The 27,284-nt window shown below is 43.7% G+C and overlaps 1 protein-coding gene across 3 annotated transcripts in view; it reads right to left on the bottom strand.

Moving 5' to 3' along the window:
• Positions 1-27,284, bottom strand: part of RNF38 (ring finger protein 38) — a 423,900-nt gene that overhangs the window by 29,987 nt on the left and 366,629 nt on the right. For all 3 annotated transcript variants that reach the window (XM_077475379.1, XM_077475378.1, XM_077475380.1), the window contains 5 exons: positions 19,379-19,572; positions 8,207-8,420; positions 7,899-8,066; positions 5,796-5,966; positions 558-713 (listed from right to left, as the gene is read on the bottom strand). In XM_077475379.1, coding sequence (XP_077331505.1) covers positions 558-713; positions 5,796-5,966; positions 7,899-8,066; positions 8,207-8,420; positions 19,379-19,572 — 903 coding nt within the window. The remainder of the gene's footprint in view (positions 1-557; positions 714-5,795; positions 5,967-7,898; positions 8,067-8,206; positions 8,421-19,378; positions 19,573-27,284) is intronic.

Here is a 27,284-nt window from a genome sequence, read left to right as displayed (position 1 = left end):
GCATCTGCAGGAATGCACACAAAAAAGCAAAATATATATTTTTTTTTAAACTGCAGAATTGTGGTGATACAGACTCACGTTACATAGAATTTCAGGCCAATAGAAAAGCAGAATATTAATTTTCTAATAAATCACAAAATGTTTTTCCCCAAGGCAAGAACATCCAATATGGAGCACATCATCTACCATGTGAAAAAATTAGGTCTGTTCCCACCCCAAGCATTATATGTTTACAGACACAGCTTATCAAGGGCTAGTTATAATTTTAAAAATCGGTACGCGTCTTGCGTATGGAGGCATCATAAAACCTAAAGGGTAATATGAAAAAAATAAATAAAAAAATAAATAAAAAAAAAACGTAAATGTGACATCCAGACATTCACCTCAGGTTCATCTTTCTAGATCATGTGGTTTAAAATAACAGTGATTGGATTCACCAGCAGTGGATGTTTGGTGAAGTTTACATTCACTGCTTTATAAATATACCTCTAGTTGTGGCAACACAAATATATTTCTGGCACAAGCCAGGATTGGCAATAATTGAATATGGTACTTACAACTCCAAAGGAAACCTCCTGGTGCAAAGGATCATGAGTTATGAACTGTAAAGGGGCAGAGGGCTGCAATGTTGGTGCAGGTGGAGGGTATGTAAATCCGCCAACAGGTAGATGCTCACTCAACAGCTCAACTTCATTCTCTATCCTTTGCAGAGGCTGCAGAAAACAAATAATTTAAATTAACCTGGTTGTACTGGTGTAAAGAAGACCAACTACAGTGTTCAAACAGAAGAGAAAACCTATTTTACACAAATTTGTTAAATTTACTTGAAAAAAAAAAAAAAAAAAAAAAAAGCAGAGTTAGACTTATCGGTAACTCCTTTTCTGAGAGTCTTCCAGGACAGCCCATGAGACCTAGGGCTTCTCTTACCAGGGACAGGAGATATGTGAACTCCAACCAGATAAAAGGGCGGTCCTCCAGGCCTCATGTCCGTATTTGAGAACAGTAGGACATCCCTGCAAATCATATGCATAATACACAACTTAAAGACAAAACCGAGTGGGAATCCAGCTGTTATGGAAGACTCTCAGAAAAGGAGTTACCGGTAAGTCTAACAGCTTTTCTCCAAGTGTCTTCCAGGACAGCCCATGAGGCGATGAGCCAGAACTTACCAGTCTGTCTAGCTGGGACAACTGCCTGAAGGACCTTATGACCAAACGCCTGCACCTGAGCAGATAGGAGATCCAGGTGATAATGTTTAATGAAGGTCAAAAAACTGGACCATGTGGCAGCCCTGCAAATTTTTTCTGGTGAGGCTCCAGCCCTCTCAGCCCAAGACTCTTGTTGAGTGCGCAGTGACAAAAGGCAGAGGAACTTCCCTAATTTTGTAAGTTTCAGAAATAGCTAGCTTTATCCATCTAGCCAAGGGGACTTTAAATGCACTCTGTCCTATTCAGGAACACACAAAGGGAAAAACAAGGTGTCTTTTTCTAAAGGCCTTGGTGACCCTCAAGGTAGACGAGAATTCTTCTTGCGTCAAAAAAAAAACAAAAAAAAAACAGAATTTTATTTTTTGGTTACCCTTTGGCGAACTATAAAAAAGGTTGGCAATACAATGTCCTGGCCACTTTGAGCAGAAATCCTGGATTGTTTTCAAAACAAGCCGATCCTCAAAAATTGAGGAAAGGCACCCTTCACTGATGGGGCCTGTAACTCCCCTACCCTACAAGCTGAGGTAATTGCCACAAGAAGTTTTTAAGGTAAGTAACTTAACTGAAATATCCTCTAGGGGCTCAAAGGGGAATTCTACCAGAGTTTGAAGCACCAGGGACAGGTCTCAGGTTGGATAACTTCTAACTACTGGCTTGGACCTAGAAATTGATTTGAAGACTCTAGCTATAGTGGGATTTTCCAAGAGAGAAATTTGGAGAAAAACTGATAGCTGCCACCTGTACCTTTAAAGTACAGTTGTGTCCCCTTCAGGTGCACTGCTGTAATTGAGGCTAGATTCCTTTCTGCCCATAACATCTCCTGGGCGATTGAAGTATCCGACTTCTCGCACCTCCCAGTTTGTTGAGGTGCGCAACTATATCGATATTGTCAGCTAGGATCTGGAGACTGACCCCTGATTTCTGTCTGAAATGCCTGAAAGGCTCTCTGAACTGCTAGCTCTCCGATACGATGAAGCTCTTGCCTCCCTTGAGGACCAGTCTCCCTGTGCCATTGTGTTGCTGAGATGGGCTCCCCATCCCCAGGAACTAGCATCTGTTGTGATCCTCTGGGATATAGGAATGGACCATGGTAGACTTGTTGGGTGCAGGTGCATCCTAGACCACTACAAGATTGAAGGAAGTCCTGTACAGACAGTAACTTTTTGTATAACTCCGCCACCACTAGGTCACCCAGCTAAGGGATAATAGTTATCGCCTTTAACCTTAACGGAGCCAGCGCCTCCCCCAACACCTTTGTAAAAATGTGTGGAGCTGAGGACATACCGAAGGGGAGGGCTTGAAATTGTAAGTGCCTAATCTGTTCCCATCTTGACCGCTAGTCTCAAGAATCTTTGGAAGGCTGGATGGATAGGGATGTGCAGAGAGGCATCCCTCAAATCCAAAGTGGCCATGAAGTAGTTTGGGTAAAGCAGGATTTATGATTGAGAACACCACCTCCATACAAAAGTGCTTGTACCTGATCAAACGGTTTAGGAGACTGGAGGTTCCAGATAAGCAGATATTTTCCGGACGGCTTTCTGATGACAGATATATGGGAATACGATCCCTTGCCCTGATCGGACCGGGGGACCAGGATCAGGACATTTTGAGCTAACAATTCTCCAATCCAAGACCCCCCCCGCTTTTACCCAATCTTGGGGAGGGAATGTGACCAATAATCGCTCTGGTGGCTGGCAAGAAAATTCCAACTGGTACCCATTGGACACTAGGTCCAGGATAAATGGATTTGAGGTGACTGCTGCCCACTGTGGGAGAAAAGCCCTCAATCTTCCTCCCACTGGGAGACACTAGTCACTGTGACTTGGCGGGTTCCAGAGGAGGGTTAAACAAGATGCCCCCCCTCTACCTCTGCACTTGTGCCCTGTCCAATGTTTTTAGGGCCCATTGTCCTTTTCTCTAGGGCCCTGCTACCTACTTTGGCCACGAAAAAAAAAAAAAAAAAAAAAAAAAAAATTCTGGCTTTTTCTTATTCGCTGGAAAGGCTTTTTTTTTTTCTATAGGATGTACGTTCCAGCGCCTCTTGCAGACCTGGGCCAAAAAGATGATCGCTTGTTAAAGGAAGACCACATAGGCACAACTTTGAGGCAGTGTCGCCTGATCAGGTTGTAAGCGATAGGCTTCTTCTGGCCGAATTCACTAAGGCCCTTACCGACACTGCGGAAGCAGCGGTCAAAACCCCACTGCACAAGAGGAGAGAGAAAGATTTCAGATACTGCTCTCTAGAGGTACCTGCCAACAAATGTGTTATTTGTGTCAACCATACTTCTAAATTTCTGGCTACACACAGAGACCAGAGCTGGTTTAAGATTCTCAATGGCTGAGTCCCAGGCCCATAACTCCACTTTTATCCATCGGATCCCCAAGCGTGCCCATATCGTCAAACGCTAGGTCTGAGTTTTTTTAAACTTTTGAAAGGTGTCTCTAACTTAGGCTTTGTTCTGTGGCTGCGCTGTGTCCCCGTCAAATGTAAACCTTTTTAGGTTACTGGAAAAGAAAGGTTTTCTTTCTGGATTTTCCCACTCCAGCTTAAAAGTATCAAGAAGGGAACTATTTACAGGAAAAAACTCAAGTCTTTCTTATGCAAACCTTTGTGTATAAGGCCATATTTAGACAATTGAACCTTATCTTCTATATCAAGTGTCATATAGATAGCCTTTAATAAGTCATATTCCAATGATAACTTATATCCGTGAGCCCCTTGTGGATTCCATCCCTGGGCCCTGTATCTGACCCAGATTCTTCCGGATTAGAATGGGCAGATCCGGCTTTAGCCTCAGTCTTCACTCTACGCACTCTGCTGTGGAGCGCTAGGACCGGCTCAAGTCCTAGCTGAAGATGGACCCTTTGAGGGGGACTTGAATCTTGTCAATTAGAGTTTTAAATGAACTAAACGTAGATGTAAGCTCATCTAACAGAAGTCAGCATTTTCTGACAGGAGACAACCGGGTCATCCTTAACTAGGCTGTCTATACAGGTCAGCAAAGTGCTTTGCTTCATGAGGAGCTCAATTTGTTTACACAAACCGCAAATTTCCTTTTTGGTGGCTGCACTTGGGCCCCATCCTGAGTCTTTGCCTGCAAGAAAACAAATGACCCCAATAAATTTTACACCACATACACTCCATAACACCCCATGCAGGAGAAAAGGAAAACGTGCCCCCTTCACCTAGTCCCTCTTGGTTACATGGGAGAGAACACTCAGGATGTGCAAGTAAAATACACATCAGGCTGTGAGGTGCTGGTGTTGGGGCCTGCTTCTGCTGCCTGTGCACCCCGCCCCTGTAGTGGTCCACAGCCTCTGCTGGGTTTCACAGTTTTTAAAATCAGCCTCCCAGCGAAAAAGAAAAATTGTGGGCCAGCTCGGTAGAACCCTTCCTACCAGCACAAATCAAAATTTGTGGCAAAGCAGTAAAACAGGGTGATCATAAATACAGAGGGGTGAAAAATGTGTCCTTAGAACTCTCAAGTACAAAAATCCTTGCTTTTAATTTGAGGACACAGGATTTCAGATACAGTCCGGGCACTCAAAAACAGCCAAACTAATGGGTGGGCAATAGCAAAAAAAAAAAAAAAAAATAAAAAAAAAAAAGGGAGCCTTGCTAAGCAATCGTGGCACAAAAAGCTGGTTCCCCCTCATCAAGGGCATCGGGAACGTCAAAGAAGAAGGCTGTGCCAGCGAGGCAAAACCACACAGCACAAGCTACAGCTAGGCGACAGATGGAATTTCCAGATGAACTGAAGCTGCACAGAGGACCAATGTCCCATTTGAAAGGCAGAAAAAACCTTAGGAATCACAATCAAGCTCTGGGTCTCAACACCAGCTTGTTTATGTAAAAGCCCAAAAAAGGCTTCTTTATAAAGAAGTCTGCTCTCAGACTATTCGCTGAGGTGATGACAGAAGGAAATGCAACCTTGTAAGATATAGTCGAAGATTGGTTTCAAAGATGATTACGAATGGAACCAAAATTCAGAGCCCACTGAACAGGCAAGTCACATGAGAAACACTATATGTAGAAAAGGTTTGATTAAAGACTGAAGCCAGTGGACTTGGGGAAAAGGATCGCTCCGAGCCTTGATGGTGTTAAGGTGTCAAGGGTCAAATGTATATTGGCGCGAGCCAGTCCAAAAATGGCTAAAGTTATGGCTACATAAGGGAATAGGACTAAAAAAAACTGAAGGCACTTTTTTTCTCCATTTTAGGGAAGTGTTATTAGCCCCTTTGTTAGCTTTCTATTGCAGTCTGTGTCCCCAATGAGGGAAATTAACCCCTCCTTTTGTTCTGCAGACCATAGACACAGACAAAAGAAATCCAACGATTGTTTAAAATCAAAGAGGTGGGGGGAGAATCTTCCAATGTAGACACATGTTCCTATAACACTATAAAATGGGATGTTTGTTCTTTTTGGAGAGATTTCCCATTAATTCCAGCTTAGTCTCCAAAACAGAAGTAAAGGGAGATCTCCACAGCAGGTTAAACTTGATAGGGGTTTTAACCATTCCCTTCTCTAAAACAAAAAAGTTTTACACAAGATTAAGCAGAGTCAAATTAATGTAGAATGTTGCTTACCGATCGAGACTGCTGTGCCTGGAAAGGTACAAACTGTCCAGGAGGGGGCAGATGAGCATGGTGATGTGGGGAAAGATGTGGTGGATGTAATAAGAATGGGTCACTGGAAAGAAGGGGTGGAAAAGCAGCATAGGGAACTGGTAAGTGTTGAACTGAACATGCTTGAAGCATCTGTTTAAAGAAGAAAAAATAAAAATAAATACACAATACAATCAAATCAATACAAATAATCAAAGAAAAAATAAAACACCCCACAATAAATGCATTTTAGAGAAGTCCTAAGGGACATTACACAAAATAGTTATTTGTCCCATCACACATAAAAGCCTGTATTTAAATGTATTTAGAGTTCTGATCCACCTTTAAGTGCTTCTAAATGCTAATTTTGTTCTCCTAAAAAACATGTCATACTTGCCTGCTCTGTGCAATGATTTGCACATAGACCAAACCCCCCCCCCCTTTCCCTGCTGGCGAGGTCCGTGCCTCCTTTTCTTGGTGTGCCCCATAGCAAGACACTTGCTATAGGAGCACAACTGCAGGCTCGCTCCCAAGCTGTGCAGATCTATAGACAAATAGTGCAGCTTTGCCCCCACACACTCCCTGCTCACAGGATTTGACTGACTCATTGCTGCCTCTGCATCCCTGTGAGAAGAGGAGAAGACTGTAGCTGGCCACAGCACTGGATTGTTGACAGGCTCAGGTAAGTGAGGGGAGGGTTAGAGAAATAGTGGTGTCTTCTTACCTTAATGTAGGGAATGCATTGAGGTAAACCAAGGCTTTAAAAACTTTAAAAAGGTATGCTTACCTTTAGCTTCTTCCATTAAGCCACATGAGCACAGCTAATACTTAAAGGGGAAGTTAAAGTGGAGCTTCAACCTAAAGGGGACCTTCCTCCTTTGAAACTTTCTTGGGGGGGGGGGGGGGGGGGGGGGGAATAGGGGGCTCCGGGACCATTCACAAAGCACACCACAGCTTGCACATGTGCAGTGTGAAGCTGCAAGGAGCTACAACCAGCTTCCCACTTACAGTTAAAATGCTTGCACAAAGACCAGCAAAGAATCAGCACGGGTGAGGAGAGCGCTGGATCCATGGACAGGATGAGTGTATTAAAAGTCAGCAGCTACAGTATTTGTAGCTGCTGACTTTTTTCCCCAAACAGGGTGAAGAACCTCTTTATGTATCCATTTTGGTTTTAAATTCTCATCTATGAATGTATTTATTGTACTTTATTTTTAAGCTAAACACCGGCAGAGCTCTGCCTGCTAAATATTGCAACAGGGTTAGTAGTTTGGTTAAATATACTTTTAACATATTGGCAGAGTTTGCTTTTGTCATATGGCTCAACTCTAGGATCTTCACACTGGTTGGAATACAGCCTGGAATAATGCTTATGTAAAATAGGGTGTAATGCAAAAAAAACAAAAAAAAAAAACACGACATTTGATGCAGACCATCACTATTATAACGCAGCTGCATTTTCAACTTAAGCCATTTATACAACACAATTGACAAGCTTGTGGACTGTATGCAAATTTGACAGACTTTGGGTGAAAGTCTAACAGCATATTGACAAACCTACTGACAAAAGCCAAAATTGCTTGAAAGCTGAAGTCCAGGTCTGCTGTTACTTAATTGTTCATTTGGACCAAGCTGGCTCAAACTATTTTCATTGAGTGAATTGGTCACTGTGTGCACTGCATCATACTGTAGTAGCATCGGCTACATAGTGTTCCACTTGGCTTATTCCCTTTTTGCTGAGCTGGGTGGTGCTTGCAAGGCCAACCACAGCTCGAATTTTGGCAGCCTGAGCAGTAATTGGCTGAAATTTGGGTGGTCTATGGTTCGCTTTATTGTGCAAATTTACTGTGTGAATTAAAATATGCAACCTTTTTTTCAGTACTTCTGGGGCTTGGGGAAGCACAAAAAACATTGGTGCGGAGTCACGTTTCATTAGGCAGACTGCACTATTCAGTAGAGGACAATAGATCAACATCTTCAATTTGTTAACTTTTCATACTATTTGCCGATTTTTCAACTTTTGACAAAATAAAAACAAAAAGTAGTATTTGTAATTACATCTGAGACAATCTTCCCACAACTTACTGGAGGCGGCACACTGCAGATGGGCAAGTGCTGTCCACTAAAGACCACAGAACAGCCTGGAACCTGCTGTGCACTACAAGCAGGGATGTGCTGCCCAGTGCAGAGAGGGATTCCATGTGGTGCTACAGTTGTAACAGTGTAAGAAACCGGTACTGTACCCTGGTGAATCTGGAAGAGAGGATTCAAAGCAACAGAAGTTACATTTAATAATACACATACTTTTAACAATATGAATTCTTTAAAAGAATAGTAACGTACACAGAAGCAAAAATTAGAACAAAAAAATTAAAAAAAAAGTTGTACCATACCTGCTCATGAATGTCAACCATAACTGTATTTTGCTGTTGTGGGTGTGCAGCCGGGTGTAGCATGCGGGGAGATACATTCGGAGGGTGAAAGGCCCTGGGCTCCTCTACGGTCTGCTGCTGGCCATAGGAAATGTGATGATAATTCTCATCTTGGCTAACAGAATTGTGACGTGACAGCCTGTCCCTTCTTCCTCTTTGCCGTCTAACCGGAGGACTACAATAAATAAAAAAAAATAAAAAATAAAAAAAAAAAAGCCCTGGTTAAAGAAGAAATCCGGTATGGAAATTTTACAGTTAAATCAATATCGCTTGAATCACTACATTTTTTAAACCTGCGGGATCCCTCCAGAAGCTGGAAATTCCTATAATACATACCAATACTGCAGTGATCCCCCACACTAGCTCCAGGGTCCTGTGCCGAGTGGCTGCCCTGCTGCATTGTGAACACAGGAGGTTTACAGCTCAGTATGAGTGCCAGAGACTTCTGCTTAAAGGCTAAGTGAAGCCAAAATAAACACAAAAAACTCACCCCACTAAAACAGGGTCCATGATTGGAGGACGAGCAGATCATTAATAGGTCAGCCCCCTCCATTCACGCTTCTATGAATGGCAGAGCTGGGTGAAAAGAGTGGGGATAGTCCAGCTCTCAAGAGCTTGTGACAGCCAGTTACTTCTATTTAAGTTATTGTGAATGCATTCTTTTAAACAAACAATTCCCCCACTAGCGCTTGATATTGGCTTTATTGGCAATGGCTCCTGCTGCCTCGAAGGCACAGCTCTGGATCGAAAAAGGGCTCAGGTAAATAAAACAGAAATGAACGGTAAAATGATTGTTGCATTCATATAAAAAAAAATTAAACAAAAAAATGCAGCGATTCCTGCGATACTGTAAAAATCAATGAACAAGCCTATAAATGTAAAAAAAGTCCCAATATATAAATCAGTGACTTGACTTCCCCAAAACTTCAGTGTAACCTGAAATGATTCCAACAATAAGCTTGACAAGTCTAACCACTGGAGAAAATCCAGCATAAAATAATCACCCAATGTGCCTGGCAACAATTTGTCACCAATCTGTACAACTGACCGAATAATCACTGATTATACACATTAAGTTATTACTCTGAAACAGGGACATCTCACCCTGGAATTTTGGTAGGATGGTGGTCCCACATAGGATTAGGCACTGTGCAAAAAAAAAAAACTCACCCCTGGGCGCCCAAATAATGCTCATATAATATAGTTTAATAAACTTAAAATAAAGTACACATAAGCTGCAGCATAAAGACAAATAGGCCAAGAACTTACATAATCAGCCACTGCTCCTGCCACGAGGATGCAGTGGTAATAGTGTCAGCACGTAGGCCCCGACGTGTTTCATGCATGTTCAAGGGATTTGCCAGCTTTTTTTGTACTATATTTTAAGTTAATATATCATCATTGATTATCTGGTGTTAGAGCTGCACGATTAATCATATATAAAAAAATCGCAATCTCGATTCACCTGTCAGTAACCGGCCCCCAGCACTTACCTAAAACCTCGAACTTGTCCCACAGGGACGCGCTTCTCCCAGGGGGGGGTATATGATGCTGGGAGGAGCCGAGACAGCCGCCGAGGGACCCCAGAAGACCAGGATCGGGGGCACCGTGTGCAAAACAAGCTGCACAGTGGAAGTATGACATGTTTGTTTAAAAAAAAAAAAAAAAAAAAAAAACACAACCGTGTCACTAATTTCTAAACCGCTGGCAACAAAAGGGAGTACACCCCTAAGTGAAAATGTCCATATTGGGCACAATTAGTCATTTTCTATCCCCAGTGTCTTGTGACTCAGTGTTACAAGGGCTCAGGTATGAATGGGAGAGTAGGTGTGAAGTTTGGCGCGACTCTTACCCTCTCATACTGGTTACTGAAAGTTAAACATGGCTTCTCATGGCAAAGAAAAAAAATAATTGTTGCTCTACATAAAGATGACCTAGGCTATAAGAAGGTTGCCAAGACTCTGAAACTGAGATGCAGCAGTGGCCAAGACCATACAGCAGCATATAAAAAAGGTCAGGTTCCACTCAGAATAGGCCTCGCCATGGTCGACCAAGAAGTTGAGTGCACGTGCTCAGCAGCGTCATACCCAGAGGATGTCTTTGTGAAATAAACGTATGAGTGCTCCCAGGATTGCTGCATCAAATTGGTCTGCATGGCTGTCATCACAGAAGGAAGCCTTTTCCAAAGATTATGCACAAGAAAGCCCCACAGTTTTCTGAAGACAGACTAAAGAGTTTGATTACTTGAACCATGTCCTGTAGTCTGATGAGACCAAGATAAACGTATTTGGTTCAGATGGTGCCAAGAGCATGTGGCGGCAACCAGGTGAGGCGTACAAAAGACAAGTGGGGAGCTACAGTTCATTGAGAGAACCATGGATGCCAACAGGTACTGTGACATACAGAACATGATTCCCCTTCCCTTTGGAGACTGGGCCCCAGAGCAGTAATCTAATCTGATAACCCCAAACACCTCCAAGACGGCCACTGCCTTGCTAAAGAAGCTGATCGTAAAGATGTACTGGCAAAGCATGTCTCCAGACCTAAACCCTATTGAGCATCTGTGGTGCATTCTCAAACAGATGGTGGAGGAGAGCAAGGTCTCCAACATCCACCAGCTCCGTTATGTCCTCAGAGGAGGAGAACAGTACTCCAGTGGCAACCTGTGAGGCTCTGGTGAACTCAATGTCCAAGAGGGTTACGGTAGTGCTGGAAAATATTGGTGGCCACACAAAAGATTGACACTTTGGGCCCAATTTGGACATTTTCACTTTAGGGATGTACTCACTTTTGTTGCCAGCGGTTTAGACATTAATGGCTGTGTGTTATTTTGAGGGGACAGCAAATTTACACTGTTATACAAGCTGTACACACACTACTTTGCTACAATGTAAAGTGTAAGGTGCATACTAGCTCATTATGCCTTTTCCCTTGCAGGTCAGAAAAAAAATAAATAAAAATAAAAAATTCAGTGGGTTTACTACCACTTTAAAGCAAATTTATTTATAAAATGTAGGACAAAATGTATTCTGCTACATGTCTTTACCAAAGAAAATCCCAATAAGTGTATATTAACTGGTTTGTATGAAAATTATAGCGTCTATAAACTATGATTTATTTGAAAATTGATCAGTCCTAATGTACTGACACCGTATCATTTTTTGAGGCCCCAAATATCAGGACAGTACAAATATCCCCCAATTTAACTTTTTGGAAAGTAGATATAGTTCAAGGTATTTATTAAGACATGACGAGTTTGGCAGTGGTCATGAACGAAGGATGATTTCAACTTGAGGAGGCATCAGCACAAGGGGCACATCCTACTGACTGTAGGTTACAGCATGTCCCTCGTGCTGGATTTTTTGCTTTTTATTTCAGCTACATGTGGGCTTTGGGGGGAGGATTCGCTGTCACTAGTTTCCTCGCTGGAAGAAAAGTGAAGGTAGCTGTCGATACGTTTAAAACTATGGGCAGAAAAGCACTTCTTCCTGGAACTCAACTTTGTGCAATCTGCAGTTTTTTCCTGCCCTACAAAACACTCCAAGGCCCAAGACGTTCCGATTGCCCTTGTGGAGTGGGCTGTGACCGGAAAGGGGGGCACCTGCCCCTTCAAGGTATAGGCTTGTACTACAATCTGTCTGATCCACCTGGAAATGGTGGCCGACGAGACCGCTATGCCTTCTTTGGAACAGCCACTGAAACAGTGAGTCTGACTTCCGAAAGGGAGCCATGGAAGACAAATACACTTTTAGAGCCCGAACCACGTCCAGGGCGTGAAGGGCCATTTCCTTAGGATGTGTCAGCTTAAGACACAAGGATGGTAACACAATGTCCTCATTGATGTGAAACGCCAAGACGACCTTCAGCAGAAAGGACTGTTGTGGACGCAACACCACCTTATCCTTGTGGATCACCAGATAGGGCGACTTGCAAGACAAAGCCGCCAGTTCCGAAACCCTTATGGCCACTAGAAAAATCACTTTCTGGGAAAGAGTCAACAGGGGAATCTCCCTGATATTTTCAAACAGCGGTTTTTGAAGCACCGATAACACCAGGTTCAGATCCCACGGGGAGTAACGGTGGACGCACCGGAGGGACTACATGTCGCACCCCCTGAACAAGTAATCACTAGTAATTGAGATGCCAAAAGGTCATTGGAGAAGAAAAAAAAAAAAAAAAAAAAAAAAAAAACACACACACACACACACACACACACACACACACACGACAGCAAAGGCCGATGCCCTCCTTTCCCCTCACATGGAGATGTAGGCCTTCCAGGTATGAGGATATATCTTCGAGAAGATTTCCGTGCTCTCAGCATAGTAGGGATCACAGATTCCGACAGACCCGAGGACGCCAAGGCCAGTCTGAGGCAACCAGAATTACTGGGATCCCCTCGACTTCCACTCTGCGGAGCAGACGTGGTTAACAGTTTTAGTGGAGGAAAGGCATAGATCAGGTGGTACTGATCCCACGGAGCCACCAGCACATCTGCCCACGGATCTCTTGTCCTGGACACGAACCTCAGCACCTTCCAATTGATACGGGAAGATCCACGTCTGGTGTGCCCCAGCGCAGGCATAATAGTCTGAATACCTCTGGATGCAACGCCCATTCTCCTGGGTCCAACATCTGGCGACTTGGGCAGTCTGCATGCCAGCTCTCCACTCCGGGGATGTAAATGGCTGACAGGGCCGGTACATGTCACTCTGCCCACCGAAGTATGTGAGCAACCTCCCGTGCGGCGGCTGAGCTTCTTGTTCCTCTTTGGTGATTGACATGTGCCACTGCAGTGGCATTGTCTGACTGGATCCTGATCGGACGCCCTTGCAGTCTCATCGACCATGTGGAGAGGACAGCCTGATTGATCGGCAACTTGGATTCCTCCGTCAACCAGAAGCCCTGAGCCGACTGAACCCCCATCACTCCACTCCAGCCAGATAGGCTGGCGTCCGTTGTGATCACGGTCCACTTCAGAGGTAGTAACCACTTCCCGGACTGAAGCACTGGGGACCTCAGCCACCAGATCAGGGAATCTGACAACTGGCTCACTTGGATCTGATGATCCAGGGACAATGGAGATGTGTCCCACTTCGTCAAACTCCCCTTCTGCAGAACTGATGTGGAACTCGGCATATGGTACTGCCTCGAAGGAGGCCACCATGAGACCCAAGACTCGTATGCAGAAGCGAAGCAATGACCACTTGCGGTTCCACCGGCTCCGAGTCTGCAGCTTGTCTGACGGGAGAAACCCTGTTGCTTTTCTGGAGTCCAGCAGCAAGCCTAGGTACTCCAAACTGAGTCGGTACTACCGACTTTAGGTTCAACAGCCACCCAAATTCTTGCAGGGTCTGCATGGTGATCGCCACATCCTCTTCTAAACTGAGGCGGAAGATGCTCTCAGGAGGAGATAGTCTAGGTATCCCACAATCGTGATCCTGCATTGCCGCAGCAACACCAAAACTAGAGCCAAAACCTTGGTAAAGACTCAGGGGGGTTGATGCCAAACCAATAGGGAGAGCCACAAACTGGTAGTGGGATTCCCTGAAACTTCTGATGCCGGAGGCATATGGGTATGTGCAGTACGCATCCTGGATGTCTAAGGATGCAAGGGAGTGCCCTTGGAGTGCAGCTACTACTGAGGGCTTTTAGAGCCAAGATTGGATGTACCCCTTCCTTCTCGGAAACTACAAACAGGTCTGAGTAGAACCCCTGGAAACGTTCCGAGTCTGGAATAGGTACAATCACCCCACGATTCAGCAGGTCCCTTACTGCCCCCAAGAAGGGCCTCCCGGCAAGCCGGGAGAACGGGTATGCTGGAGGGGAAGAATCTGTTTTGCGGCCAAGAGAGGTACTATGTTGTAGCCTGTGGAAATCAGATCGCAGACCCATTGGTCGGACAGTCGAGAGGAGAATCGTGCTGCAAACTCCCGAAGATGACCCCCCCCCCCCCCATCCGAGTCATGGGTTGGGGCAAACCTTCATGCGGTAGCACTTTTGTTCGCAGGCTTGTTGTTCCAGGGACGTTTCTGTCCTGTGGTCGTCCTGTCGGGCTGGGGACGTTTTGCCGAAGCTCCTGGCGGACGAAAAAGTTTGTGAGCGGAAAAGGAGGGCCCTTTCCTACGGCGTAGCTCCTTAGTCTTCCTGGCTTGTGGGAGTAGAGTACTCTTACCACCTGTGGGATTTTTAATAATGTCATCCAAAGAGGATCCAAAGAGCCGGTTGCCAAGGAAGGGAAGATCCATCAGGGCTTCCTTGGATGCCTGGTGGGCAGACCAGCATTTCAACCAAATCAGGCGCCGTAGCACCACTGCTGACACTGAAGCCCTGGATAACAGGGGAAGAGTATCCAGGGCTGCGTCACAAACTTAAGGCTTTGCACTAGTTGGTCTGCTAGTTCCACGCAGAGAGAAGCCTGTTCTCCCAATTCGCGGTGCCATAGTTTTGCCCACTCAGTGTCTGACAAGTGCGCATGCCAGTACTGGTCGCACGGCTGACCCCAGAACTGTAAACAAGGAATGAGCCACTGCCTCGGCCTTCCTGTCCGCGGGAACCTTGAATGCAGGAGTCCCCTCAACCGGGATCATGGTTACTTTGTTTAACCTGGATACTGGGGGGGGGTTGGGGGGGGGGGGGGGGGGTCCACGATCGGAGGAGCCAACCACTTGACAAGGCTTTCCTCAAAAGGGTAACGCACCACCATGTATTTGGGGACCGAAAAGGACCATTGCGGGGACCCCATGCCTTGTAAATGAACTTGTCAATATAAAGTCAGATATGGGAACACCTTAGGTGAACAGGCTGGCTTACGGGACCCAGGGTATCAAGCACAGCTGTGATAAGTGCTTGACCCGGACTCATCCTCACTGTCCGAATGGACAGGGGCAGTTTTTTAGCATCTTTGCGCCGACGCACCGCCATCTTGGCAACAAACTAATTGAGGACCGCCAACAAGGTGTCCAAAGGCATTGCGCATTCCACAGCTGAACCGGTTGCAATTGCTGGATTTCAGGGGAAGAAACACCAGTTTCTGAAGCCATGCTGACCCTACCCTGTCTGCCACCCGACGAGGACTTAGCACAGAGACAGTCCCACCCTCCTTACTGCTGCCGGCTGAGGGGCCCTTTCCTGCAGGTCTCACCACCCTGAAAGGTTCTGCGCTACCCAGCAGGTAGTGCCTGTGGTCTCTGTTGACTCCTAAGTGCAGAGGAATCCACTCTGTCAGTGGAAGCTGCAGCTAATGGCGCTGAAACCGCTCTTCAATGTGCTCAGGCTCAAAGAAAATGGCCGCCCAGCGTCCAGTATAAGGATATAAAACAGGGAAAATGGCCGCCGGAGCACAGGGACACATGCTGCCACTAGAGAAAACTGAAAGAAATGTGCTCAGGCTTCTAGAAAATGGCCGCCGGCGGCCAGCATAAGGACAAATCACAGGGAAAATGCCCACCTTAACACAGTAGAGCATGCTTTCCCTTGCCCACACCTAAGATAGCTGCTGACACTAAAACCATGAGGGACAGAGCAGGGAAAAAAATAGCGGTGATGAGCGCTGCAAGGGACACAGGCACAGCCTCACAGGTAGAGGTCGACCGATATGGGTTTTTCTCTGGCCGATGCCGATATTTAGAGATCGCCACGGCCGATATATGATGCCGATTTTTTTGGGCCGATATGTTAGGCCGATTATTTTTTCCCCTTCATCTCATAAAATCTAACAGACACCTTTCCCACTGGGGCGTTTTTCAGGCGCTTTAAAATAGCGCCTGTGAAGTGCCTGCAAAACGGCTCCCTTGCAGTCTGTGTGGAAGCCCCAAGTGCTTTCACACTGAGGACAGGAAAAAAAAAAAAAAAAAAAAGTCCTGCAAGCAGCATCTTTCGAGTGGTGTATACCGCTCCTCCACCACTCCTGCCCATTGAAATGAATGGTCACCGCTGCCGAAGCACCTGCAATGCGATTTGGCAGCGGCGCTTCACGGGCACATTTAACCCCTTCCTGGGCCGCTAGCTGGATTATAAGTGCCCCGCTAAAATGACGGTAAAGCGGCGCTAAAACTGGCAGCGTTTTACAGTCAACGCCTGCTCGCTCCAGTGTGAAAGCAGCCTTAAGTGATACAGAAAATTTCTTACATTTATTAAACAAAAAAAAAAAACATCCAAACAGTTCACTTGTATGTATAATTTAGAACGAAATTATATATAAGTTTTGGGGATTTCTAACAGAAAATACAGGATTTTTATTTGTAAGCATCATGTGTCAAAAAAGATTTAGTCTTTAAATGGTTAAACTGAGAACTCTACACACTGAGTTGAGTTCATTCATTCAAGTGTAAACATTGTATCTTTTTGATCTTTTCTTGGCAGACTGCTTAGAGAGGAGACAAGTCGCTTCACTCAAGTCTCCAGGCAACTTGCATTGACTTCTATTACTGAAGTCATTTGCAAGTCGCGCTGAATATATCATCGGCCTTTTTTAACAGCACAATCGGCCGATGCCGATTAGTTAAAAAATGCCAAATATCGGCCGATCGGTCGACCTCTACTCACAGGCACCCCCAGGGACATGAGAAACAGGACTTAGCCAGCCAGTGCAGCCCCCCCCCCCCCCCACAGATGAGAGCCCCTGCACAGGACACACCACTCAGCAGCCACACAGGGAGAGAAGAGAGGGAGGTGAGGGACCCCCGAATCATCCTCCCAGGGAATGCTCAGCCCCACCGAGGCAAGGAGAGCTGTACTTACCAGTCCTAAAGAGCTGGGAGACATTCCATTACAGACCCACACTCTGATCAGTACAGGGTGGCTGCTGGCCTCAGCACATTGACGCAGACATCAGTAGCCTGGTCCAATGTGCACCCCGGAGCATAAAAGCTCACCGACCCCTCTGGAGCTGAGGTTTCGTCGCGGCCGACCCAGCATGGAGCTCTGGTCTGCATACGCTCGATGGCCAGGCTGGGGAGACTACAAGAATAAGGGTATCTAGCCTGTCACCCAGCTGGCTGTTGATAGATCACAGGATTTATCTTGTGCAAAAAGCAAAGCTTCTGCAGAAAAAACAAAAAAAATAAAAAGATAGACCAATGGGCCCATCAGGGTTCCTAGGTCCTTCACTAGGCAAAATAAAACTGATGACTGCATGGCAGGCTGTGGGGTTGTTATCCAAGGGACCGCTCCTTGGGCGGAATTGGCTAAGATTCCACGAGCGTGTGCAATTTTGAAGGGTGACATGTTGGGTATCTATTTACTCAGGGTAACTTCATCTTTCACATTAGGCAAAAACATTGGGCTAACTTTACCGTTTTGTTTTTTTAAAGCACAACATTTTTTTCCCAAAAAACACGCTCGAAAGATTGCTGCGCAAATACCGTGTGAGATAAAAAGTTGCAACGACCACCATTGTATTCTCTAGGGTCTTTGCTTAAAAAAAAAAAAAAACATGTTTTGGGTTTCCATGTAATTTTCTAGCAAATAAATGACGATTTCTACATGTAGGAGAGAAATGTCAGAATTGGCCTGAGTGCTCCAGAACGCCTGATGGTGCTCTGTACATGTTGGGCCTCTGTATGTGGCCACGCTGTGTAAAAGTCTCACATGTGGTATCGCCATACTTGGGAGTAATAGCAGAATGTGTTTTGGGGTGTAATTTGTGGTATGCATATGCGGTGTGTGAAAAATAACCCGATATGACAATTTTGTGGAAAAATGAAAAAAAAAAAAAAATAAACCTTGATTTTGCAAAGAATTGTGGGGAAAAAAAATGACAACTTAAAAAAACTCATCATGCATCTTAAATACCTTGGAATGTCTTCTTTCCAAAAAGGGGTAAATGGGGGGGCATTTGTACTTTTCAGGCATGTTGGGGTCTCAAGAAATGAGATAGGCTGTCAGTAATTCAGGTGATCAATTTTCAGATATTGGCACCATAGATTGTGAACTCTATAACTTTCACAAAGACCAAATAATGTCCACCAATTTGTAAATTTTTACCAAAGATATGTAGTATTAAAATTACTAATCTGCTAAATTTTATAACAGAAACAAAGAAAAATTCATTTTTTTTCTTTAACAGAATTTTCTGTCTTTTTCTTTTATAGCACAAAAAATAAAAAACCCAGCGGTGATTAAATACCACCAAACGAAAGCTCTATGTGTGAAAAAAGGACAACATTTTCAAATGGGTACAGTGTTGCATGACCGAGTAATTGTCAATCAAAACGTGAGAGCACCGAAAGCTTAAAATTTGTCTGGTTATTAAGGGTGTTCAAGTGCCCAGTGGTCAAGTTGACCTTTTGGGAAAAAAATAAATGCACATAGTTTGCAGGAAAATAAAAATCTTTTTTTTGCCCCTAGGAGCCTGGAAAGCATTGCACCCACAAGTGGAAGCGGGTTCCTGTTTTAGCTATGGGACAGGAAGTGAAGGTATATCTCCCCAATGGGGCATAGGATGGGCAAAAATAAATAAATAAAAAAGACAATAGTTTTACTTTAACCACTTGAAGTCTGCAATATAGCCAAATGACGACCCCGGCGCAGACCTGAATTTCCGGGAGGCCGTTATAGGACATCCTCCCCTTTGAGCGCTCCCCCTGCAGGGCGCACGCTGTGATCACCGAGACTCGGGTGATCACGATCCGAGTAAGGTGCCACTTGTCGGTGCCCACCAGTGCCGCCACATCAGCGTACATCAATAAAGGAGAAAAAAAATTATCCGTTTGCAAAATTTAACAAAAAAAAAAAATTATCACTTGGACAATTGTGCGGTCATACAACACTGTACCCATTTACATTTTTATAATTCCCCCCCCTGAATATATATATATATATATATATATATATATATATATATATATATATATATATATATATATATATATATATATATATATATTCAGGGGGGGGAATTATAAAAATGTAAATGGGTACAGTGTTGTATGACCGCACAATTGTCCAAGTGAGACAGCGCTGAAAGCTGACAATTGGTCGGGGGGGGGGGGGGGGGGTTTAAGTGCCCAGCAAGCAAGTGGTTAATGGAGGTAATGCATTAAGGTAAAAAATGAGTTTGCTTTATAACCACTTTAGCAAAAAATAAAAACGCATTATACAAATAAAGAAACTGCAGGAACATTTATTTACCTCCTTCTGTTACGAGCAGGAGTGTTGCATCTTTCCCCTGAGAAGTGGTGTTGATTGGGTCGAGCCGAAGGAGGCCGCCTATTTGACGTCATCTCCCATGGTCGCATTGGTGGCGATGGTGTAGGAGATGGTGCAGTGTAATCAAAAACTGAATTAGATAATCGCTGTCTTTTTGGGCTGGGACTGTCTTCGTTCTGAAAGGCAAAGAGCACAAATAGAAACACAAATGCGACAAGGACCATCACAGCCTTACATATTGCCGTTCCGTTTCCCCAACCTGCACTGCCTATGTATTAAATCCTTTAGTTTCAATAAAGTATGATGACATAAGTGGTATTAAACCCAAACATTAAATTGCAGCTTACCAATTCTTAAGATGCGATGGCTGTATTGGATGGCTCTCCCCCCACTTTTGTTTTTAGCTGGTATTTGGCCAGTAAGTTTGTTGTTTAACAGAACAAGCTTTTCTGCATGTGTAGCAGCTGCAGCTTTGGGACAGACCACTTACAATCAGCTGATATGCAAAACCTTTCTCAAAAAAAAAAAAAAAAAAAAAAAATGTTTTCTTTAAGAGATTATAAAATGTTGACTGTAGTTTAGCTTCAATTTGTGTATCTAACTCTGCTAGTACATTTAACACTCCCCTCAGGAAAAAAAAAAAAAAAAAAACCCACACAACGAATGCAGCCATCACATCTAATGGCTGGTAAGCTGCAATATATTTTTGCGATTAATACCACTTTTTACTACATGAATGAGGAAGTACTTAAAGTTCAGTACCTCAATTATATAAAACATAACATGGCACATAATATATTGTAAAGCTGCACGATCCCTGCTAAAACAAGAATCGCAATATTTTGGTAAAAATAAAGATTGCGATTCTCGGCACATCAGCTTTCGCCAATTCTTTAAAGTGTATTTTTTCCAAAAATATTGCTTTTAAAGGTCGCTGCGCTAATACAGTGTGCCAATTTTTAACATTGCCATTTTATTCTCTGGGGCAAGGATGCTCAAACAGCGCTCCAGCTGTTGAGGAACTACATATACCACGAAGCATTGTAAAACTCTGAAATTCACAGACGTGATGGGAATTGTAGTTCCTGAACAACTGGAAGGCCATAGTTTGAAGAACCCTGCTCCAGGGGATAGATAGATATATAATTTTTAAGGGAAAAAAGTTACACACAGTATGTTTACAAGTAATCCATACACCAAATAGAAAAGTATATAGAGTGAGCGAGTGTGTATTTTGGGGGTTCCAAGTAATTTTCTAGCAAAAATTACTGATTTTAAACTTGTAAGCAACTAGTGTCAGAAAAAGGTTTAGTCTTTAGGTGGGTAAACTGATTTTATTTAGACCCTTTTCACACTGAGGCACTTTACAGGTGCCATATCGCTAAAAATAGCGCCTGCAAATCACCCCTCCTGTCACTTCAATGTGAAAGCCCGAGTGCTTTCACACTGGAGCGGTGCAATGGCAGGACGTCAAAAGTCCTGCTAGCAGCTTTTTTGCGGTGCTTTAGGAGCGGTGTATACAGCGCACGAAAGGGTCCATGCCCTTTAGGGCTTTTTCTAGTGGGGGGTTAAAAATCGCCCCGCTAGCGGCTGAAAGGTGCTGCTAAACATTTACTGCCGACGCCCAGGTGCTGCGAGTGTGAAAGTACCCTTACAGAATTTCCTTCCTTTGTTCTAAGAACTAAAATGTTACAATGTTCCTCTTTATCTTGCCTGAGTGATGTTGTGATGTACTTGGCAGGTTGCCTTTTTTTTTTGACAGCTGTCAGCTTGAGCAAAGAACACTCTGCACTGAATGAGGAAATGCTGTTTAAAGATTGGGGGGGAGGGGTAGAACCGCAACCCCAATTCTTTAATGATTAATTATGCAGCTCTAGTATACTATGGTGTATTCTCATGCATGCCTTCCATTGTAGAGATCTAGTAGAAGGAATGTCACACACCCACATTATGACTCCAAAAGTATAAACATCCAATCAATATTTACCATTTATAAAATTTTGGTTAAAGTTGGGCTAAGGCTCGGTTCACACAGCGGGCGGCACGACTTGCAGCGCCATGACCTGCACATGATCAGCGGTGACTTGCAAAATGACTTCTGTATAGAAGTCAATGCAAGTCGCCCGAAGTCGCCGCAAAAGTAGTACAGGAACCTTTTTTCTAAGTCGTGGGGACTTGAGTCACTCCTATTAGAACGGTTCTGTAGTACGGAACGGAGCGCGACTTGTCAGGCGGCGAAGTCGCCTGGACAAGTCGCCCGTGTGAACCGGGCCTAAAGGTTTGAAATCAGTCACAAACCAGAGTTAAAAAAAAAAAAAAAAAAAAAAAACTGAATAGCTCAGGGGGAGGTCCAGTACTACCAAATCAGAGATGTTAGCACAGCAACCCCCCGCCCCCCCCGAGATATTGTGATCGGCCATTGGCTGAGGTGCTGATCGGATGGCGATCGGCAGACCTTTTTCAGTCATGCCCCTGAGACAGATGTTCGCCCTACTTCTGTCAGATCGGATGCTGTGCACACGGCTGTATGTCAGCCAGTTTCTATTTTACTGGATATGGAAACTGGAGGGCAATAAAACCTCAAAATTAAAAAAAAATAAAAATAAAAAAAAAGGCAGGATTGGCATATTCAGCAGCCCGTGTTGCTGTATTTAATGACTTTCCCAACTTGCAATTTTCACAGAAGATAAATCTGCTTATGCACATTACCCCAATCTGCTCAGATTGCATTTCCCAGGGTTGTGATCGGTATACAGGATAGGAGCATATAAAAAAAAGGTGGTGGTTTAATCTGGCCAATTACCAGTACAATTTGTGGAATATTCATTTAATTTTCTAGTCATAAGTGTAGTTGAGATGTTTGTTGGACAATGACGAAAAATTTGAAGAGAAATAAAAATAAAAAAAAACAGTATATATTGTTTGGGAAATCACATTCTTTCAAAATCTGTTTAAAAAAAAAACAAAATTTAACTACTTTTAAACATTCGTTACTATTCAGCTGGAATTATCGAATGCACCGATACCCAATTTGCCATTTTCCCTCCCCGGTGTCATGTGAATCATTAGCGTTACAAGGTGTGAATGGGGAGCAAGTGTGTTAAATTTGGTGTTGCTCTCACTCTCTCATACTGGTCACTGGAAGTTCAACGTGACACCTCATGGCAAAAGCAGCATCTGAAATAAAAGAATTGCTCCTCAAAAAAAAAAAAAAAAAAAAAAAAAAAGCCATATTTAACCACTTAAGGACCGCCTCCTGTATATATACACACGTCATTATTTTGAAGAGGGATCTCTCAGTAACAGCAGCTGCTGCCACAACCGGGATATCCCTCTTTACAGGAGGCGGTCCTGTGTGCGATAACGGTGGTCTCCACGGCGTGAGAGGTGCCACCCCCCTCCCGCTGCCTACGAGAGCCATCGGTAGCGGCGGAGGCAATCGGGTCCTTTCCTTGGCAGAATATGGAGACGAGTGAGGCCAAGATGGCCCCCAAGCGTCTATACCATAGGAGGGCGGATGCAACGTCAAAACGTCACTTCCGCCTATACCTCTTAAAAAAAAAAATAAAAAAAAATTTATTTTTTTCAAATTACTTTTTTTTTTTATTGCATTTAAGTCAAAGTATGAGATCTGAGGACTTTTTGACCCCAGATCTCATATTTAAGAGGACCTGTCATGCTTTTTTCTATTACAAGGGATGTTTACATTCCTTGTATTCGGAATAAAAGTGATAGTTTTTTTTTTTTAAAGTGTAAAAATAAATAAAATCAAGTAAAAATAAGAACATTTTTTTTTTTTAAAACCCTGTTCCGACAAGCTCGTGCACAGAAGCGAACGCATAGGAAAACGGCGGTCAAACCACATGTTAGGTATCACCATGATCGGTAGAGCGAGAGCAATAATTCTAGCCCTAGACCTCCTCTAACGCGAAACATTCAACCCGTAGAATTTTTTAAATGTCGCTTATGGAGATTTGAGGGTAAAAGTTTAACGCCATTCCACGAGCGGCGCAATTTTGAAGTGTGACATGTTGGGTATCAATTTACTTGGCGTAACATTATCTTTCACAATTTAAAAAATTGGGCTAAATTTACTGTTATTTATTTTTTATTCAAAAAAGTGAATTAAGACTTTCCAAAAAAATTGCGCTTGTAAGACTGCTGCGCAAATACGGTGTGAAAAAAGTATTGCAATCACCGCCATTTTATTCTCTAGGGTGTTAGAAAAAAATATATAATGTTTGGGGGCTCCAAGTATTTATTATTTTTTTTGCTGGAAAAACTGTTTTAAACATGTAAACACCAAATCTGAAAAAGAGGCCTGGTCCTTAAGTGGTTAAAAAGGTGACCACACATGCACTAACCCCTTCCTGACCAGCCGCCGCAGTTGTACTGTGGGAATGTGACAAGAGTCCGCTGGTCCCACTGTACATGGTGGGTGCTGGCTCTTAAAGGGGATGTATAGGTTCGCCCATTTGCCCACTGCTGCCATTGTGCCGATGTATATCAGCGTGCATCGGTCAGGCGAGTGGTTAAGTATTTGGGAATTTATATTACCTCACAAGCGAAGGAGGCATTCAAAAGGTCTTTTTGACCCCAGATCTAATTTTTTAATAGGTCCCATCTTTTTTAAACAGTGTTAAAAAAAAAGGAAAAAAAAAAAATGTTCGGTAGTTTTAAGTAAATTTTCTAGCAAAGAAAACGCCTGTTTTTAACTTGTAAACATCTTAAAAAGAGGCACGTCCTTAAGTGGTTAAATTTAAATTGGGGATATTGTCCAAAATGCCGCAATCAGTAGTAGAAAGAATAAAATTAGATTAAAAGTATAATAGTCCCCAAATGCTTATGTGTGTGATTTCACATCCGCCAGAAATACCTAAATAAATAAACTGAACTCCCAGTTTACAAAATTCATATGGGCTAATGGTAGATGCAAATTAAAACTAAAACAGAAGTGGATAGCTCAGGACCAGGGCGAGGGAGTGGAGAGGTACTAGCTTAAGATCTTAGAGGTAGATGAACTGTTAGTGGGACTGGAGACAGGCAGCAAGATTACCAAGGGTATAAATCCCCATATTAACTCTGGCACGATCAGTATGGAAAAAAAAAAAAAAAAAAAAAGTGTTGGGATAACCCAAACTTGGAGCAGTTAAAGATAATCATGGACTGAGTTCTGGAAAAGGAAGGGAATCGTCACATTTACAGTTATATAACACTACACTCATTTGAATATCTGTGTAAACAGCATGACAACTACATTTTTTTTTTATAAATAACTTACAGCTTTGTCATGTGCTACAGTCACAACTAGGTAGCCAGAACCCCAAGATACCTAGATTACCCCTTATAACAGTGGTCATTAACCCTGTCTTCAGGGCCCACTAACAGGCCAGGTTTGCAAGATAACTGAAATACATGACAGGTGATATCATTTGCTGCTCAGTGATTGCAGTATTCTAGTCTGCATCTCCCCAAGGAAATACATAAACCTGGCCTGTTAGTGGATCCTGAGGACAGGGTTGATGACCACTGCCTTATAGGAATACTCAGATCACAGGGCCCTAAGGGAATATCTATATTATATGCACATATAATCCAGGATAAAGTAGGCAGTAGCCCATTGAGAGTAAGATAAACGGCAGATGATTATTCCAAACATGACAGAAGTGGAAGGAGATATGCTCAATACATCTGACGGTCTCACCAGCGGCTAAAAGATTAATTCAATTATGACACAGATAAATCTTAGCCCAAGTAGACTAGTTGCAATAGGGCTACATCAAACTGCTTGCAATGTCATTAAGAGGGAGTAGATTTTGTATATTTAATGTGGAACTGTGACCACACTTTAAGATACTGGAACCAGGTAATAGGAAAGCTGCCGATTGTGGTGGGCAAACCAATCCCATGTAATGTGGAGGTATGCCTGTTGGGACTATTGGAAGACAAGATATGGCCTAGATATTAAAAGCTTACTGCAGGAAACATTACATAGCAAGGTTGAATAAAGACACCAGTCCATCCAGTTCAACCTGAGTGTCTACAGTTGTCCCTAACCCTGTACATTGCACACTCACATCGGTCCCTACCCTCAAGGAGCCCACAATCCAATTCATATACTAGGGTCAATTTTGGACAGAAGCCAATTAACCTACCTGCATGTCTTTGGAATGTGGGAGGAAACCCACACAGGCACAGGGAGAACATGCAAACTCCAGGCAGGTGGTGTCGTGGTTGGGATTCGAACCAGCGACCTTTCTTACTGCTAGGTGAGAGTGCTAACCACTACACCACTGTGCCGCCCCCAACATTATTGGCACGGAAGCAAATCCTACCCTCAAGGAGCCCACAATCCAATTCATATACTAGGGTCAATTTTGGACAGAAGCCAATTAACCTACCTGCATGTCTTTGGAATGTGGGAGGAAACCCACACAGGCACAGGGAGAACATGCAAACTCCAGGCAGGTGGTGTCGTGGTTGGGATTCGAACCAGCGACCTTTCTTACTGCTAGGTGAGAGTGCTAACCACTACACCACTGTGCCGCCCCCAACATTATTGGCACGGAAGCAAATAGCGGTAAGGTGGAACTACCAGCAAATCAATGGATGAAAAAAGTTAAGTGATACCCTCCCTAAGAAATCATCATATGAGCATAGAGGAGGGATACAAAAATATAAGATATGGGACTTATGGAATAATGCAAATGCAACTGTGGATAGGAAAGAAATAGGTGACCGTAGGTAGGCAAAGGAATAAGCAAGATTGGGATATGATCGTAGTGAGAGCGTACAGAAGGTAGAGACAGAGAATCCATCTCTAATGACGTGAAAGAAGTTTGACTTTTTTTAAATTACAAAAAAAAAAAAAAAAAAAAAAAAAAAAAAAGTGTATTGAAAAAGATGTCCTAGGCTATAAGATTGCCAAGTCCCTGAAACTGAGCTGCAGTAGGGGGGCCCAAGACCATATAGCGGTTAAATAGAACAAGCCTCGCCATGGTCAATCAAAGATTATGAGTGCACGTGCGCAGCATCCTATCCAGAGGTTATAGACGTAGTAGTGCTGCCAGCATTGCTGCAGAGGTTGAAGGTGGGGGTGTGTCAGTCTGTCAGTGCTCAGACTTGACCATATACCGCACACTGCATCAAGTTGGTCTGCATGGCTATCCCAGAAGGAAGACTTTTAAAAGATGAACAAGAAAGCACACAAACCGTTTGCTGAAGACAAGAAGACTAAAGCCTCGTACGCAAGATCGGATTTTACAATGGGAACTGTGTGATGACAGGCTATTGGGGGAAAATCCAACTGCCTGTACGCTCCAGACAATTGTCAGACTATCCGGACAAATGTTGGTTGGCAGGCTTTAAAATTTTCCGTGGACAAAATGTCTGTTGTCGGACAAAAATTCCAAAGTACAAAACGCGCATGCTCAGAAACAAGGATGAGCCTGTCCCTGACTGGACTTGGGTCAAAGCAAGAACTTCAAGGCTAATAGCAAACATGTTATCACCTCCGATTCCGCAACATGGCTGATTGACGAACGGCCATTCAGAAACTCAAAAAGCACAAAATGAAAAGCGCAAATCACTCACCCAACTTCTACGAACATGAAGATAACACAAAGGGTAGAGCTAAGGAGCTGAAAAACCACGTAGTACATCACCAAGTTCATTTTTGTTAGCTGACAATTGTGTGCAAGACAAGTTCCTAGCCAGCGCCCTTCAGACAAAAGTCTGCGGAGAATCCGATAGTGTGTATGAGGCTTTAGGACATGGATTACTGGAACTTTGTCCTGTGGTCTGATGAGACCAAGATTAACTTATTTGGTTCAGATGGTGTCAAGCGTGTGTGGCAGCAAACACGTGTGGAGAACAAAGACAAAGGTGT

Source organism: Lithobates pipiens, unplaced genomic scaffold (assembly GCF_037356315.1).
Source record: "Lithobates pipiens isolate NorthernLeopardFrog02 unplaced genomic scaffold, aLitPip1_a1.2 Scaffold_13, whole genome shotgun sequence".
Lineage (NCBI taxonomy): Eukaryota > Metazoa > Chordata > Amphibia > Anura > Ranidae > Lithobates > Lithobates pipiens.
This window is presented reverse-complemented; position numbering and strand designations above follow the sequence as displayed.